Genomic DNA, 17,551 nt, shown 5'->3' with positions numbered 1-17,551 from the left:
AGTAGTTAGAGGATATAAACATCATTTTCACTGATTAGTCCAATCTTATCTTTTAATATCCTCTGTGTTTTATCTCTACCCTGTAACATTGATGAATCATTTTCATAATTCTACAAAGTCTCTTTATAACCCCTGTAAGAGTATAGATTCATTTATTTGACAAGTAGCTTTCTGATAGGGTTAAGATTTAAAATTTTGAATTCCTTTTGCACTGTATGACATGAAAACATTTAACCAGAGAAGTATTAGCTGACCGAGTCTTAAAATAAGTCTTAGAATTCAATAATCTTTACAGCTATATAAATAAACAAGGTTTAATTTTTTTGGTCAAGAGAAGAACACCTCTAGTAGCCATGTTTCTCTATAGACAGGAAACTGGAATCACCTTCTCATGAAACTACTACCTCATGACCAATAAAGGGGAATAACTGGAATCCTTAGTCACCTACTAATAAACCTGTCTACTAAATCACATTGTCTCTGAATTTTTGAGAAGTCTGTTATATCCTTTGAATTTAATGAGGTCATAAAAATTCTCACAAAATACAGGAAACTTTTTTAATCACCTGATTTTGTTGTTGTAAAACGTGAATTTCATTTTTAAGTCGCAGAATGTCATCTTTGACAATCATATCAGAAGAGCCAGGCCATAATTGGTTAGTTCCATTTTCGGAGGTCTCTTTTTTAGTCTAAATGTTAAAAAGAAATCAAAAGCTTTTCAGGCTTTTAAAAAATTCTAAGTTCTGCTTTTGAATGAATTTCATACCTTCAAAGAAACTGCAAAAACACAAATAATTTCCATATAACTTTTATCACCATCCCCAAATATAACCACAGTATAATGATCAGAACCAGGAAATTAACAAAGATATAGTACTATTAACTAATCTGCAGACCCTATAAAAAAATTCTCCAATTTTTCTCTCACGTCCATTTTCCTAATTCAGGATCCAATCAACGATTCCACATTGCATTTAATTGTCATGTCTCCTTAGTCTCCTTCAATCTAGGGACAATTCAGTCTTTGTCTTTCAAACCTATGACATTTTTTTTTTAAGAGTATCAACTAGTTATTTTGTAAGATGTCTTTCAATTTGGGTTTCTCTGATATTATTTCATTATTAAATTCAGGTCATCCATTTTTGTCATGAATACCACAGAAGTGACTTGTGTGTGCTTTAGGAAACAGAGGATGTCAATGCGTGTCATCACTGATGACGCTCAATAAATGAAGGTGGTGTCCGCAGGCACCTTCACTGTAAAGTCATAATTTCTCTACTTGTTATTAGGAATAAGTAGCTTATGAAGAGATACTTGACTATGCAAATATTCTATTTTCTATCTTACACCCACTAAGTTTAACATCTCTTATTTCTGTACCTATTTGTGTGTATAACCAGTATTAACTCATAGATCTGTATTTTATTCAACAGGTACAATTTTTGAGTAATGACAGACTTTGGCAAGTTGTTTCCCACAAGGCCATGCAAATGTACACGGTTAAAGAGTCTGAGCGAATCTGTCCAACTCTCTTTGCCTCCAATGGCAGTGACTCTCTAGAAATAATTATTGTACTTGATGAGGTAAGGGTAGCCAACTATTGTTTTTATTTGCATTTCTTGCATTGCCATCATACCAGAACCTCTTACATAACCTTCACTGTTTGTTTTTCATCTTCCGAGATTTGTCTGTTTACAGGACTTCTTATTTTCCTCTCACCTCTAAGTGTCTTCCTTACCTACCTTTATACCTTTATGAATTTTTTATTCATCGTGGATGCCACAGAGATTTTTATTTTTTTTTTAAATATCTACTACATTTGACTTGTTGGTTTATGTATTTACTTTAAGTCTGAGCTCTCTTTCACAATGTCTGAAAAATATCCTGTATTGAGATTCATTCTCCTCATTGGAGAGATAATGTGATCTCACTCATGTGTGGGGTGGCGGAACACCAAGGTTCTGGTTCAGTCTTCCATTTCATAGCATTTGCCTTTCTTTACAGGGAGACTGCTCTAGTTGTTGACTTTCCCCTTTCACTTGCCATCATTGCCCAGAAGCCATGCTTTTACTCTAGTCAGAAAAGAGAAGAGCTACCAACACCTACTGTTACCTTCTCTCTAAATGTAGGGGTACTAATGAGACTGACTCATTAGAATGGCCTTTTTTTTTTAACTTGGCCCCCACTTTTTAAAGTTTATGATATTCATTTGTGCTTCCTTCCCCATTGGTGAGTTTTTATTCCTATGAGATGAAATGATTGAAAATAACATCATACTGATATATGGGAAAACAATTTTCATGGCTAGCTATGACACTCAGTTTTGACATATTATCACACTGCAAGCAGACAGACACTAGATACTTATACCTATCAGCACAAAACTCTTATGAAAATCTTTAAAGAGAAAACTACCACTTGAGTGTCACAATGAAACTTCTTTCTAAAGTTGGAATACTAAAGACATTACCTTCAAGAAAATAAGACATGTAATACACCAATTCTCACATTGTCTTCCTAATTTCTATGTCTAAAAAGATTCTAGCTAGGAACCTTCTGAGCTATTGAACACTGTCTATCAAGTACCTTGGAATCAGAGTATGGCTTTAACGGCTTTAACCACAGCTCGTAGTTAGGTAATGATCTCTACTGAATATCAGATACAGAAAGGCCTCTGTGTTTTATTATTATGCTAACAAAAAGTTCCATGTGGATATGGGTCCTGACTGCTAGACTGATCTTCTGAAGAACTTTACTACATTCTACCTTAATGGCCCAGTTGTTCAATTAGAATGAACAGCAGAGGATTTGGTCCACTCCCAATCAGTGCATAGTGCTGCATGTGGACAAGCTACTAACCTTCATCACTTATGATCCTGGAAATGTCTGAGAGCAGCACTGTTTGAACAGTCAAATGACATGAAAGCAAAAACAACAGACTCTTTGTGATAATCTGTAATTGTTCTGTATAAAATGGATATGAGCAAACATAAAATATACTACAAGGTTATAAAGCAGTAAAAATAGTAAGACTTTTAAATGTTCATAAAGGAAACATGCTAAGTAAGATTACATAGTACATATTCTTGCTTGCCTTCTCAATACTTAGAAAAACTTTAAGGATTTTGATGACCTAATTCTCTTTAGAAAGATATCTGAGGAAGTTTAAATTGACATGTTCTCTCTCTTAACATCCTTACAGCAAGCAGAGAAACTCAACATTATAACATTAATGTCAGGATTTAATATTATTCTAAAAACTGATATAATATCTATATACTTGTGGCTTCAAAGATTCCAGAAAGATTGAGTTTATACAGTATAGACTTTCAGTCACATACCCTACTCCCTACTTACATCAGCTTATTTGCTACAACCTCTCATATACTTCTGCTCATTGCTGAAATGTTTCTTCCTACTCTCTCTCCTGCATTTATCCTTCAGGAGAGAGAGCAAACATTTTCTCCTTAAAGACCTCACTAAGGCTTGTCTTACCATCTCCCCTACAAACATGCCTGGTTAGTTATTCCATCTCAGAGCATTTAGCAACTAGCATCATCCTTACTACACACATACACATCCATCTCCTTACAGACCTGTACTGTTGAATATGGTAGCCACTAATCTCATATGGCTATAGAGCACTTGAAAAATGTCCATTGACAGATGAATGGATAAAGATGTGGTACACAAACCACAAACACACACACACAATGGAATATTAGCCATCAAAAGAATGAAATCTTGCCATTTGCAATGATGTGGATGAATCACTAAATTCTACCTCTGAAAATAATAATATAGCATGTTAATTAAATTGAAATTAAATAAAAAATTATCAAGAAAGAAATGTGTCTTGTCCAAATTGAAATGTGCTATAAGTAGATAATACATGTTAGATTTCAAGGACTTGGCATAAACATAGAAAATGTAAATCATCTAATTAATAATTCTATATTGATTACATACTGAGAAGATAGTATTTTTAATATATTGGGTCGAATAAAATATATTCTTAAAATTAATTTCACCATTACTTTTACTTTAATGGGATTACTAGAAGATTTTAAATTACATAGGTGGTTCCATTATACTGCTATTAGGATAGTGTAGTTCTAGATTCTAAATTCCTTCAATTGTTTCTTTTCACTGCACCCCACAAGACCTTGCACAGAATAGCTTTACCAAAAACAAAAACCAAAATTAAACAAACAAAAAAACACCTTAAGCTGAAGAGTTTGCTCTTACTCCATATATCCCCCAACCCTGCTTTCTAATGTTACAGACTAAGTAGAAATCTCATTAGAAATGTGGGAAATAAGTAAAGGTATAGTTTGAAGGTGACCATGGGCTAATCAGATGACTGTGAACTTGAGTGTTCATCTAAAAAAATACCCATTGGTTAAATTACTACTTCCTCCAGCTTCATTTTCCTCATCTGTAAAGTGAGGACACTAACTAAAGGATATAAAAGTGGATTCAATGATTCTGACTTAACTGGTTTCTGTGCGGATCCCACTCATACCACCACCACATAATTAATTTCCTTATGTAGAATAATGATTACAGCACGGGCCAGAGAATTCTTATGGACAAAATGCTGAAAGATCTAGCTATGAAGAACTTAAGGTTAAAACAACATCATTGATATAAGCCAATCTTGAGGAAATACAGGTAATTTGTTACATAGACTGTTTCCTTGGATTTGTGGTAAAATTATATGAGATGCTAATTAGGTAAAATTCTTTTACCACAAATTTGCCAGGAGGAACTAGAAAATATAATATTTTATGTGGCATTCCCTTCTTTATACTTTACTTCTAAATAATGTCAAATGAAACCCTGGAAGACAAAGGTTTGATTTAAATGTGAAGACTGTAAACATTTTCGTTATTTAACTTTTTAAAAATGGGTTTTTGACGACAAATTCTACAAACCTCAACTATGATGCTTTTCTCATCTTTCTCTGCTTGTTGGAAACCTTCAATTTTCTTGCGACAGTCTCTGAGATCATTTTGTAACTGAGACACCAGGTGACGCTTCACAGAGTTGCTTCCCAGCAAACGCTGCACTTCCGCTTTCAGCTTCAGAATGACCTCATCTTTGGAAAGTTCATCCTTTGGCTCTTCTTGCTGTATACTGCTAATAGAGAAATTATTACATTTAATATTAAAGCAAGTAACAAATCAAGCATGGTTAGTCCTTGAAAATAACTGACTGCAGTTGAGACCACGTTTTGTGACCATGTATACAACTATACACTAGTATTTCAAAAACAATTTTAAGTTCTTTCATAAACAACGATATAACCCTCACTATGTCCCCATATATAGAAGTCTATTGATAAGACTATGATTATGCTTAGACCACCAGCCTCACTTTAAAGAGTTGAACCATGTGAACTTCGGTATGGCATGCTTTTTTTGCTTTTGGTTAAGTTGCATGCTTTATATACATGCCCTGTATGAATCGAAGAGAAACAACACAAAAATAAAGGAGGCAGTGAAAAAAGAAAGAAACTAGTCATCCTAACAATTTCTGTATCTCTTTTATTAATACACAAATCTGGGTGGTTATCTGAGCAACTGGGGCAAAAATAACAAAAATAAAAGCCACGCTAATTTAATTCCAAATTTAGTTTCAATAAATTTCAAAACTGGAATGAGAAGGATAAATCTGCGCCATGCTGTAATAGATTAATAGTACCGAATTTCTCTTCTTGCCTTAAAAAACAAGAAAACCAATTAAAATACATGAAATGATCATTTTCAATCATTAGACAACAGACAGCACAGCATAATGAGCCTTCAGGAAAGGAAAACAAGGTGAGCCCTATCTATGCTCATTCCTGTTTTCTCCCCAGGAAGTTTCCAGCCTGCAGCACAGGGAGAGAAAAGCCAAAGGCAGCCTAGTAATCTTACCAAGTTGCAGAGTTCAGTTTGGGAAGGACAAAATGGCTAGAATTTGATGAGGGAAATACTATGGGAAAGGTAACTACAGAAAGAGCTCTAGAGGTCTGTATATCCATGTGAGAATATTACTGCAAGGCCAGGGAAAGAGTCACAGAAAAGAAATAGGGCTGGGAATACTGCAGGTTCCAAAGAACCATAGTGGGAAGTCCCAATTCACAAAATATCAAATACTGCCTTAGTAATGGGGCCAAATTAGGCCCAGATTAAATAAAGACTGCTCTAAATCTGACCTAACAAAAACCTATAAAGAAGCCTTAAAAGGACCAAATGGATTCCAGGAAACTTAAGTGTGCCAAAGAAAAAGAATAACAATATTTTTTAAATTAAACAAGATTAACATCTCAAACATAAAATTCAAAATGTTCAGCATCCAATCAAAATTTACCAGGCATGCAAATAGGGAAAGAAAATAAAAAGCACAACCAGGAGAAAACTCAGTCAATAGAAACTGACCCAGCAATAATGCTGGCAGTAGAAGTAATTATATTTCATATGTCAAGGTAAGAGAAACAACACGAACACAATGAGAAATAAAGGATATTAAAATGACCCAAACCAAACTTTGATGAAAAATTACAACATCTGAAATGAAAAATATCCTGGATGAGATTAACAGCTTATTTAATTAACATTAATTATTAATGCAGAAAAGATCAGCAGACATAGAGACATAACAATAGAACCCTATAAAATTAAACACGGAGAGAAAGAAGACTAAAAGAGAAATATACTAAGCATGTTAAGTTTTCTAACCCCATTGTAACTGAAATCCCAGAAGAGGAGAGGGGAAGGGGACCAAAAAAAAATTTGTTTATTCTTTTAAAGATTTTACTTATTTCAGAGAGAGAAAATAAGCACAAGTAGGAGAGGGGCAGAGGAGAGGGGGAAGCAGACTCCTGACTGAGCAGGTAGCCCAACAAAGGGCTCAATCCCAGAACCCTGGGATCATGACTTAAGCCGAAGGACTGAGCCACCCAGGCACAACCCAATATTTTTTTAATGACCAAAACTCTATTTGATGAAAATTAAAACCCTATTAAAATCTACAAGCTCAATGAATCTCAAGCAGAAAATGAAAAAAACCACTGTAAGTTATATTAACATCAAATTGCTAAAAACCAAGATAAAGAGAGAGTGCAGGAAGACTCCTGGAGAGGAGAGAACCAGCGAAAGGAGTCATAAATTCTGTGCATAAATGTATACACGCCTCAGTCTAAGCCCTGAGCTATGCATGCACAGAACAGACTCACGAACCTGCAGAGTAAATATTTGGAGAATTTAATTGAAATGTAAACCACACACACAAATCTCACAATGACTAACTTTTGAGCTATGCATATAAAGACAGATTCAGATCAATGTGGCAAAGGCTTACACAAATAAACTGAGATTTGAAACTCCATACAAGTTTTACACAACTTAAAAATCTGAACGTCTAATATAGGCATTCCCAGGTGATATCACAGATCTGGTTGCAGACCACCACAGTAAAGCAAACAATGCAGTAAAGTGACTCAAATGAAGTCGACTAAGTGAGTAATACCATTATATCTAAAAAACAATATACAAACTTTACTTAAAAAATACTTTCTTGGGGCACCTGGGTGGCTCAGTGGGTTAAAGCCTCTGCCTTCAGCTCAGGTCATGATCCCAGGGTCCTGGGATCGAGCCCCGTATCAGGCTCTTTGCTCAGTGGGGAGCCTGCTTCCTCCTCTCTCTCTGCCTGTCTCTGCCTACTTGTGATCTTTGTCAAATAAATAAATAAAGTCTTAAAAAAAAAATACTTTCTTGCTAAAACATGATGACCATTGTCTGAGTTTTAGCGAGTTGTAATCATAGATCACAGATGACCATAACAAATATAATAAGAAAGTTTGAAATATAGTAAGAATTACCAAAATGTGACATAGAGACATGAGATCTGACTGAGATAACCAAACACTGTTGGCAAAATGGCATCAATAGAATTGCTTGATGCAGGGTTGCCAATCTGTAAAGAAAATACAGTATCTGCAAAGCACAATACAACAAGGTGTGCCTGATCATAATCTAAAATTACTCGACATGCAACTAACCAAGAAAATGGACCAATCTGCAAGAAAAAAAAAAAATCTACAGATGATGAAAATGCTGGAGCTATCACAAAGAGTTTTCAAAGTTTAAAGCACCTATTATGTCTCTGTTCTATGAAATAAAGGGAAACATATTTAAAACGGATGAAAAGATAGGAATTCTCAGCAAATAAAAACTATAAAGGAACCAAAAAGAAATGTTATCATTGAAAAATACAGTATTTGACAGGGCGCCTGGGTGGCTCAGTGGGTTAAAGCCTCTGCCTTCGGCTCAGGTCATGATCTCGGGGTCCTGGGATCGAGTCCCGCATTGGGCTCTCTGCTCAGTGGGGAGCCTGCTTCCCCCTTTCTCTCGGCCTGCCTCTTTGCCTACTTGTGATCTCTCTGTGTCAAATAAATAAAATCTTTGAAAAAGAGGAAAAAAAGGAAAAAGCAGAAAAATACAGTATTTAAAAGTTAAAAGAAAAAAAAAATTCCTCACTGGACAAGTTTAATAAAACTCAGATAACAGAACAAAGAGTGAGTAAACTTAAATATAGCTCAACAGAAATTATTCAAAATGAAACAGAAAAAAAAAAATTGGAAAAAAATGAAGTGTCTCAGGAACCATGGGACAATATGAAAAAATTTAAGTTGTGGGGCGCCTGGGTGGCTCAGTGGGTTAAGCCGCTGCCTTCGGCTCAGGTCATGATCTCGGGGTCCTGGGATCGAGTCCCGCATTGGGCTCTCTGCTCAGTGGGGAGCCTGCTTCCCCCTTTCTCTCGGCCTGCCTCTTTGCCTACTTGTGATCTCTCTGTGTCAAATAAATAAATAAAATCTTTGAAAAAGAGGAAAAAAAGGAAAAAACAGAAGAATACAGTATTTAAAAGTTAAAAGAAAAAAAATTCCTCACTGGACAAGTTTAATAAAACTCAGATAACAGAACAAAGAGTGAGTAAACTTAAATATAGCTCAACAGAAATTATTCAAAATGAAACAGGAAAAAAAAATTGGAAAAAAATGAAGTGTCTCAGGAACCGTGGGACAATATAAAAAAATTTAAGTTGTGGGGCGCCTGGGTGGCTCAGTGGGTTAAGCCGCTGCCTTCGGCTCAGGTCATGATCTCAGGGTCCTGGGATCGAGTCCCGCATCGGGCTCTCTGCTCTGGCAGGGAGCCTGCTTCCTCCTCTCTCTGCCTGCCTCTCCGTCTACTTGTGATTTCTCTCTGTCAAATAAATAAATAAAATCTTTAAAAAAAAAAATTTAAGTTGTATAATTAGAGACCTAGAGTAGGAGAGAAGAAGCAGGGACAGAAAAGATACTTGAATAATGGTCAACATTCCAGGAGTCTGGTAAAAGACACAAGAAATTTACATTTCCATAAACTTGGTGAACCCCAAATGAACTAACACACACACACACACACACACACACACTTAAGACACATCATAATCAAAGTGTGAAAAGGAGAAAAAAATCTTTAAAACAACAAAAGTAAAACAACACATTATACACAAGATAATGGTCCAAATAACAACAGATTTCTCTTCAGAAACCAAGGCCAGAGACAGTGCAAGAACATATCTTTAAAAAGCTGAAATAAAAGAACAATTGGCCCAGAATTCTATAATCAGGAAATAAAAGGACATCATCTAAGGAAGCTTAGAAGAAATGCTAAAGAAAATTATTCAATTTAACGGAAAATGTCATCTATGAAAAACTACAGGGATGCCTGGGTGGCTCAGTGGGTTAAGCCTCTGCCTTCGGCTCAGGTCATGATCTCAGGGTCCTGGGATCAAGTCCCACATTGGGCTCTCTCTGTTCATCAGGGAGCCTGTTTCCTCTCTCTCTGCCTGCCCCTCTGCCCACTTGTGATCTCTGTCTCTGTCAAATAAATAAATAAATAAAATCTTAAAAAAAAAAAACAACACTATAAAACATTATTGGAGAGAAACTAAAGAAGACATAAATAAAGAGAGAGGTACAACATGTATGTTCTGAAATTGGAGGACTCATTTTTTTTCTTCCTCCAGCTTTATTTAGGTATAACTGACAAATAGCAATTTCTTAAGGTGTCGATTCTCTCCAAATTTGTCTACAGATTCAACATAATCCCAATTAAAAGTCCAGTAGACTATGTTGTAGAAATTGACTAGCTAATCATTAAATTCATTTTGTAATGCAAAGAACTTAGAATATTCAAAACAATTTTGAAAATAAAGTTGAAGGACTTGTCCAAAACATTTCAACACTTTACTGTAAAGCTACAGTATCAAGACTGTTATTAACCAAAAGCGTAGGGGAACAGAATGTAAAGTACAGAAACGGGCCATAAATGGTCAATTAATTATCAACAAAGATACTAAGGCAATTCAATGAGGAAAGAGAAGTTTTTCTGACAAATGATATTAGATCAACTGGATATTGATATGAAAAAATTTAAGAGTGGTGCAACCAGTACCACAACCTAATTTAGAACATTTCAACATCCCAAAAAAGAAATCCTATACCTACATTCCTCATACATTCCTCATTACCCCTGCTTGTCCTCACAGCTCCAAGCAATCACTAATGGACCTTCTACTTAGGGATTTGCCTATTCTGTACATTTACATTTACTTCATACCATACTAAAAAACTAATTTATAATGGACCATAGATATAAATATAAGAGGTAAAACTATCAAATTTCTAAAGTCCTAAGAAAATTTCTGTGACACAGGTACATTAGAACAAAAAACGATGAACTCTTTTAAAAGAGATAACTGATCAATATGAATTCATAAAAACTTAAGCTCTTGCTCTTCAAAAGATACATTAAGAATGTGATAAGGAAAACCAGACCAGAAGAAAATATTCACAACATACATATCAGAGAAAGGGCTTGTACCCTGGAATAAAGACAAAATGACATATATAAATGGCAAATAAGCACATCAGAAAAAAAAAGGGGGGGAAAGAGAAGCACATCAAAAGATGCTGAGGGGCATCTAGGTGGCTCAATCAGTTCGGTGTCCAACTGCTGATTTCGGCTCAGGTCATGATTTCAGAGTTGTGAAATTAAGCCCAGTGTCAGCTCTTTCCACCCTGGCCCTGAACCTGCTTAAAATTCTCTCGCCCCTGCCCCTCCCCTCCCTTGTGCACATGTTCTCTTTCTCTCTCTCCAATCAATCAATCAATCAATCCAAAAAAAAAAGATGCTTAGATCATGGGTCATTAGGTAAATAAAAATTAAACCACAGTAAGATTACCACTACACACACTACAAATTTAAAAAGATTAATACCACCAAGTTTTAACAAAAATGTAGAACAACCGAAACCTCAGACATTTCTTCTGGTAATGCGAAATAGTATGATCACTTCGAAAAACAGCATTCACACTATCAATATCCTAATAAAATAGAAGGACTCTAATGTAACCTTAAAGAGAAAACAATTTGGAGCATAACTGAAACAAAAAAGCTACAATTATCTCCACTAGCAAATGATATAATCCTATCTAGTAAAACCTAAAATATAATGGAAAAATTACTACAAACAGTAAGAGAATTAAAACGTAACAGGTCATAACAAAAAATATAGAAATCATATGTACAAACATTATTCAAGAAGAAATAATAGAAATGAATACCCTACTTACTATTGCAAAAATATCTAAGCATCAATTTTACAAGATTTGTGCAAAAACCTAAATATAAAAAATTCCAAAACACTCTTGAGAAAACAAAAATAGATTTAAGCAAATTAAAAGGCATACTATATTCTTAGATAAAAAAATTCAACATCGTAATAATATCAATTCTCCCTAAGAACTGGGAGAGAGTCAATGCATATGTTTAATGTGATCCTAATAAAAATTGGGATTGTATTCTATTGTATTCTCAGGATTTTTTCCAGGAGTAGAAGAAGTTAATTATAAAGTTCATTTGCACATGTAAACAAGCAAGACCCATCAGAAAAACCCTAACAAAAAAGCAATTCCAGAGAGATGGTAAAACTCAAGTACAAGGCAACATATTAAAGCTTTTAGAAGGCAGCATAGGATAATAGGAAAGGTTTAGTTTTTGTTTGTTTTTTAAGATTGATTTATTTTAGAGAGAAGGCACACGAGTGCATGAGCAAGGGGAGGGACAGAGGGAGAGAAAGGATCCTTGAGTCAACTCCCCACTGAGTGCAGAGCCCCAAGCACCAGGACCCTGAGACCATGACCTGAGCCAAAACCAAGAGTTCGCCACTTAACCAACTGAGCCACCCAGGTGCCACCCCGCCCAGGAAAGATTTCTTAAAGGAAACATAAAAAGCACTAACCATGATTGACAAATTTGACTACAGTTAAAAAATTTCCATTCATCAAAAGACAAAAGGTTAAAAAGTGAGAAGATATTTACAATACACATTACTGTCAAAGAACTCCTATCTGGAACAGATATTAACAAAAGAAAAAACTGCTACATTTCAACAGAACACATGCACACGCAAACACAAAGTCATTTAAAAACTGAGGAGGGACATGAGCAAGTCACACACACACACACACACACACACACACATGCATACAAAGCCAATAAACAGTTTTTCTCAATGGAGCTCAATCTCATTAGTAATCCAGGATAATGGATTATGTGGAAAACCATAACAGAGTATCACAACACATTAAATGGCTTAAAGTAAACAACTTAAAATATCAAGTGTCAGCAAAGAGAGCAATTAAGAATTTCATACACTTCTCATGTAAAGGTAAATCAGCACAACCACTATGGAAAACAGGTTGGCATGACCTCTTTAAAGTTTGAAATACACAAACCACAAGCAATTTCACCTCTAAGTATATACCCAACAGAAATGTATGCACATTGCACTAGGAAGGAACATTAAAAATCTATGGTTAGTAGAATGGAAAATAAGCTGGAATATTCATACAAATAAAGATACACATTAAATATTTATATATGCAAATGAATGAGCTACAGTTACATGCTACACCATGAGTCTCAACAAAATGTCTGAAGAACACCTATATATATGAAAAACACACAGCTAGCACTCATGCTTAATGGAGAATGACCAAATGCTTCCCTGTAAGATGAGGAGCAAAACAAGAATATCAGTTTTTACCACTTCTATTTAACCTTGTACTAGAAATTCTAGCTGGAGCAATTAGTCAGGGAAAAAATAAAGGCATCCAGATTGGAAAGACAGACAAAATGATCTCTGTTTTCAGGTGACATGACCCTATACCTAAAATATCCTAAGAAATCCACTAAAAAAACTATTTGAACTAAATTAACAAGTTTAACAATGTGTCAGGATACAATATCAATATACTTAAAATCAAATGTATCTCTCTACACTAGGAATTAACCACCCGAAAATAAAATTAAGAAAACAATCCAGCAAAAAGAATAGCCAAGAGAATGAAACACCGAGGAGTAAATTTAACGTAAGTATATGACTAGGACACCAAAAACCACAAAAAATACAAAATACATGAGTAGTACACTCAAAGAAATTAAAGAAGACCTAAATAAATGGAAAGACCTCCTGAGTTCAGGAATTAGAACCCAGTATTGGTAAGATTGCAATACTCCCCTAAACTGATATACAGACTACATGCAAACCTCAATAAAAATCCCAGCTGGTTACTGTACAGGAATTGATCCAAAAACTTCTATGGAAATATAAGAGATCCAGGATAGCCCAGGAAATATTGAAATAGAAGACAAAGTTGAAAGATTTAGACATTACAATTTCAAAAGTTAACAAAGCAAGACTGTTTGGCACTGGCATAAGGACAGGCATATAGAGCAATGAAATAGAAGTGAGAGTCCAGAAATAAACCCTCATATTTAGAGTCAACTGATTTTTGACAAGGATGTAAAAACAAATTCTGGTACTGGGACAACCAGATATTCACATACAAAAGAATGAAGTTCTATATCACATCATATAGTAAAAATTAATTTAAAATGAATCCAAGACCTAATGTAAGAGATAAAACTCTTAGAGAGAAAATATAGGTATAAATCTTCAGGATCTCAATGTGAGAAAGGAATCCATCAAAATCCTTGAGGAGAACACAGGCAGCCACCTCTTCGACCTCAGCCGCAGCAACATCTTCCTAGGAACATCACCAAAGGCAAGGGAAGCAAGGGCAAAAATGAACTATTGGGATTTCATCAAGATCAAAAGCTTTTGCACAGCAAAGGAAACAATTAACAAAATCAAAAGACAACTGACAGAATGGGAGAAGATATTTGCAAACGACATATCAGATAAAGGACTAGTGTCCAGAATCTATAAAGAACTTAGCAAACTCAACACCCAAAGAACAAATAATCCAATCAAGAAATGGGCAGAGGACATGAACAGACATTTCTGCAAAGAAGACATCCAGATGGCCAACAGACACATGAAAAAGTGCTCCATGTTACTCGGCATCAGGGAAATACAAATCAAAACCACAATGAGGTATCACCTCATACCAGTCAGAATGGCTAAAATCAACAAGTCAGGAAATGACAGATGCTGGCGAGGATGCGGAGAAAGGGGAACCCTCCTACACTGTTGGTGGGAATGCAAGCTGGTGCAACCACTCTGGAAAACAGCATGGAGGTTCCTCAAAATGTTGAAAATAGAACTGCCCTATGACCCAGCAATTGCACTACTGGGTATTTACCCTAAAGATACAAACGTAGTGATCCAAAGAGGCATGTGCACCCGGATGTTTATAGCAGCCATGTCTACAATAGCCAAACTATGGAAAGAACCTAGATGTCCATCAACAGATGAATGGATCAAGAAGATGTGGTATATATACACAATGGAATACTTTGCAGCCATCAAAAGAAATGAATTCTTGCCATTTGCGACAACGTGGATGGAACTAGAGGGTATCATGCTTAGCGAAATAAGTCAAGCAGAGAAAGACAACTGTCATATGATCTCCCTGATATGAGGAAGTGGTGATGCAACATGGGGGCTTAAGGGGGTAGGAGAAGAATAAATGAAACAAGATGGGATTGGGAGGGAGACAAACCATAAGTGACTCTTAATCTCACAAAACAAACTGAGGGTTGCTGGGGGGAGGGGGGTTGGGAGAAGGGGGGTGGGGTTATGGACATTGGGGAGGGTATGTGCTTTGGTGAGTGCTGTGAAGTGTGTAAACCTGGCGATTCACAGACCTGTACCCCTGGGAATAAAAATATATTATATGTTTATAAAAATTAAAAATTAAAAAAAAAAATCTTCAGGATCTGGGATTAGAGAATGGTTTCTTAGAAAGTCTAAAGCACAAGCAACCAAAGAAAAAATACGTTAAGTTGGACTTCATAAAAATAAAGACTTGTGCTTCAAAGGATGCCATCAAAGTGAAAAAACAACCCACAGGAGAAAATACTTGCAAATCATATATCTGACAATGAACTTGTATTCAGAATATATAAAGAACTCTCAAAACCAATAAAAGGACAACCCAATTTAAAATGGGCAAAAGATTCAAAGAGATCTCTCCGAAGAAGATATACAAATGGTCAATAAACTCAGCAAAAGATGTTCAACATAATTAACCAACAAATAAAACTACATCATTAGAAAATCAAAACCAAATAGCAAGTGTTGGCAAGGATATAAAAATACTGGAACCCTCATACATCGCTGGTGGGAACATAAAATGGTTTCGCCACTTTGGAAAACAGTAGGACCATTTTTTGAAATGCTAAACATAGAACTACCACATTACCCAGCAATTCCCCTCCCAGATAAACAGCTGCCCTTGAGTAATATGGGTTTGAACTGCACAGGTCCACTTATACGTAGATGTTTTTTTAATACAATACAGTATCATAAATGTATTTTCTCTTATGATTGTTTCAACATTTTCTTTTCTCTAGCTTACTTTAATGTAAGAATAAAATATACAATATACATAACATGCAAAATATGTGTTAATTAACAGCTTGTGTTATTGGTAAGGTTTCTGGTCAATAGCAGGCTATTAGGGGCACCTGGGTGGCTCAGCGGGTCGGCTCAAGTCATGATCTCAGGATGCTGGGATTGAGCCCCTCATTGGGCTCTCTGCTCGGCAGGGAGCCTGCTTCCCCCTCTCTCTCTCTGCCTGCCTCTCTGCCTACTTGTGATCTCTGTCAAATAAATGGATGGGATCTTTAAAAAAAAAAAAAATAACAGGCTATTAGCAGTTAAGTTTTTGAAAAAGTCAAAGTCATATGCAGATTCTCAACCACACAGCAGGTCAGTGCCCCTAACGTGTGCACTGACCAAGGGTCAACTGTGTATCTAAGAGAAATAAAAACATATATCCGCACAAATTTGTGCATAAATAATGCTAGTGCATTATTCATAATAGCCAAAAAGTAGAAACAACTCAAATAAGTGTCTATTAGTAGATGCATGACTAAGTCAAGGTGGTATATATTCACACAATGGAATATTTTATTTGGCTACAAAAGGGAATGAAGCACTGATACAGCAACACAATTGAACCTTAAAAGCATTATGCTAAGTGAAAGAAGTCAGTTACAAAATACCACATACTATACAATTCCATTCATGTGAAAAGTACAGAATAGGCAAATCCATAGGTAGACGGTAGATTAGTGATTGCTTGGAGCTGTGAGGACAAGAAGGGGTAATGAGGAATGCATGAGGAATGTAGGCATAGGGTTTCTTTTTTGGGATGTTGAAATGTTCTAAATTAGGTTGTGGTACTGGTTGCACCACTCTCAATATACAAAACACCACTAGACCATAAACTTCAAATGGGTAAGTTTTATGGTGTTTTAAATACAGTTCAATAAAATTATAGTAGAAAAAAATAACATCTAACGTATGAGTTACATTATATAAAGGCAAACCTAACCTATAGTGTTTAGGTAGGAATAATTAGGTCTTATGAGATAACAAAAAAAACCAGAAAACAATTGTTACACAGCAGTTAGGATAGTTGTTAACTTCAAGGTTATGACTGGAAAGAGGCATATGAATAGCTGCTGGCAATGTTTACTTCTGGGTGGTGGTTTCATGGGCATTCACTTTAAAATGAGTTAAGCTGTACACTTGTGTTTCATGCACTTTTCTCAATTTTAAAAGGTTTAAAAAGTAAAATAAAACTATACAGCTTACAGAAAAACACCATCAAGAAATCATACATGTAGAAAATGATGGATCTAACTGCATAAAAAGTTTAAACACGAAAACTCTCAGCACTGGCTAGGATACACAGAAACAGGTATTGCCACACGATGTGGGTAATAATGAAACTACAGAGCTGCTTGAAGTATGTATCAAAAACCTCAAATATGTGCACACCTCTTGGCATATCCAAGGGGTACTTCTTTTAAGAAAATTTTTAAGGTACTGATTTCTTTAAGATGTGGGTGAGATATTCACCCACATCTTAAAAAAATAAAGATGTGCCTGAAGACATGACTACAAAGATGCCTGTGATAATAATACTGCATTATTTATTTTAAAAAGTATATTACTATAGTTCCTTCATCCACATATCCAT

At 35.5% G+C, this 17,551-nt stretch overlaps 1 protein-coding gene across 8 annotated transcripts in view; it reads right to left on the bottom strand.

Annotated features, from left to right (window-relative positions):
* Nucleotides 1-17,551, bottom strand: part of CEP152 (centrosomal protein 152) — a 92,136-nt gene that overhangs the window by 37,342 nt on the left and 37,243 nt on the right. For 5 of the 8 annotated variants that reach the window (XM_082734836.1, XM_082734840.1, XM_082734837.1 and 2 more), the window contains 2 exons: nt 4,938-5,142; nt 567-689 (listed from right to left, as the gene is read on the bottom strand). In XM_082734836.1, coding sequence (XP_082590962.1) covers nt 567-689; nt 4,938-5,142 — 328 coding nt within the window. The remainder of the gene's footprint in view (nt 1-566; nt 690-4,937; nt 5,143-17,551) is intronic. The other 3 variants (XM_082734835.1, XM_082734839.1, XM_082734838.1) reach the window with 1 other exon arrangement.

This window comes from Mustela nivalis, assembly GCF_964662115.1.
Source record: "Mustela nivalis genome assembly, chromosome: 6".
NCBI lineage: Eukaryota > Metazoa > Chordata > Mammalia > Carnivora > Mustelidae > Mustela > Mustela nivalis.
This window is presented reverse-complemented; position numbering and strand designations above follow the sequence as displayed.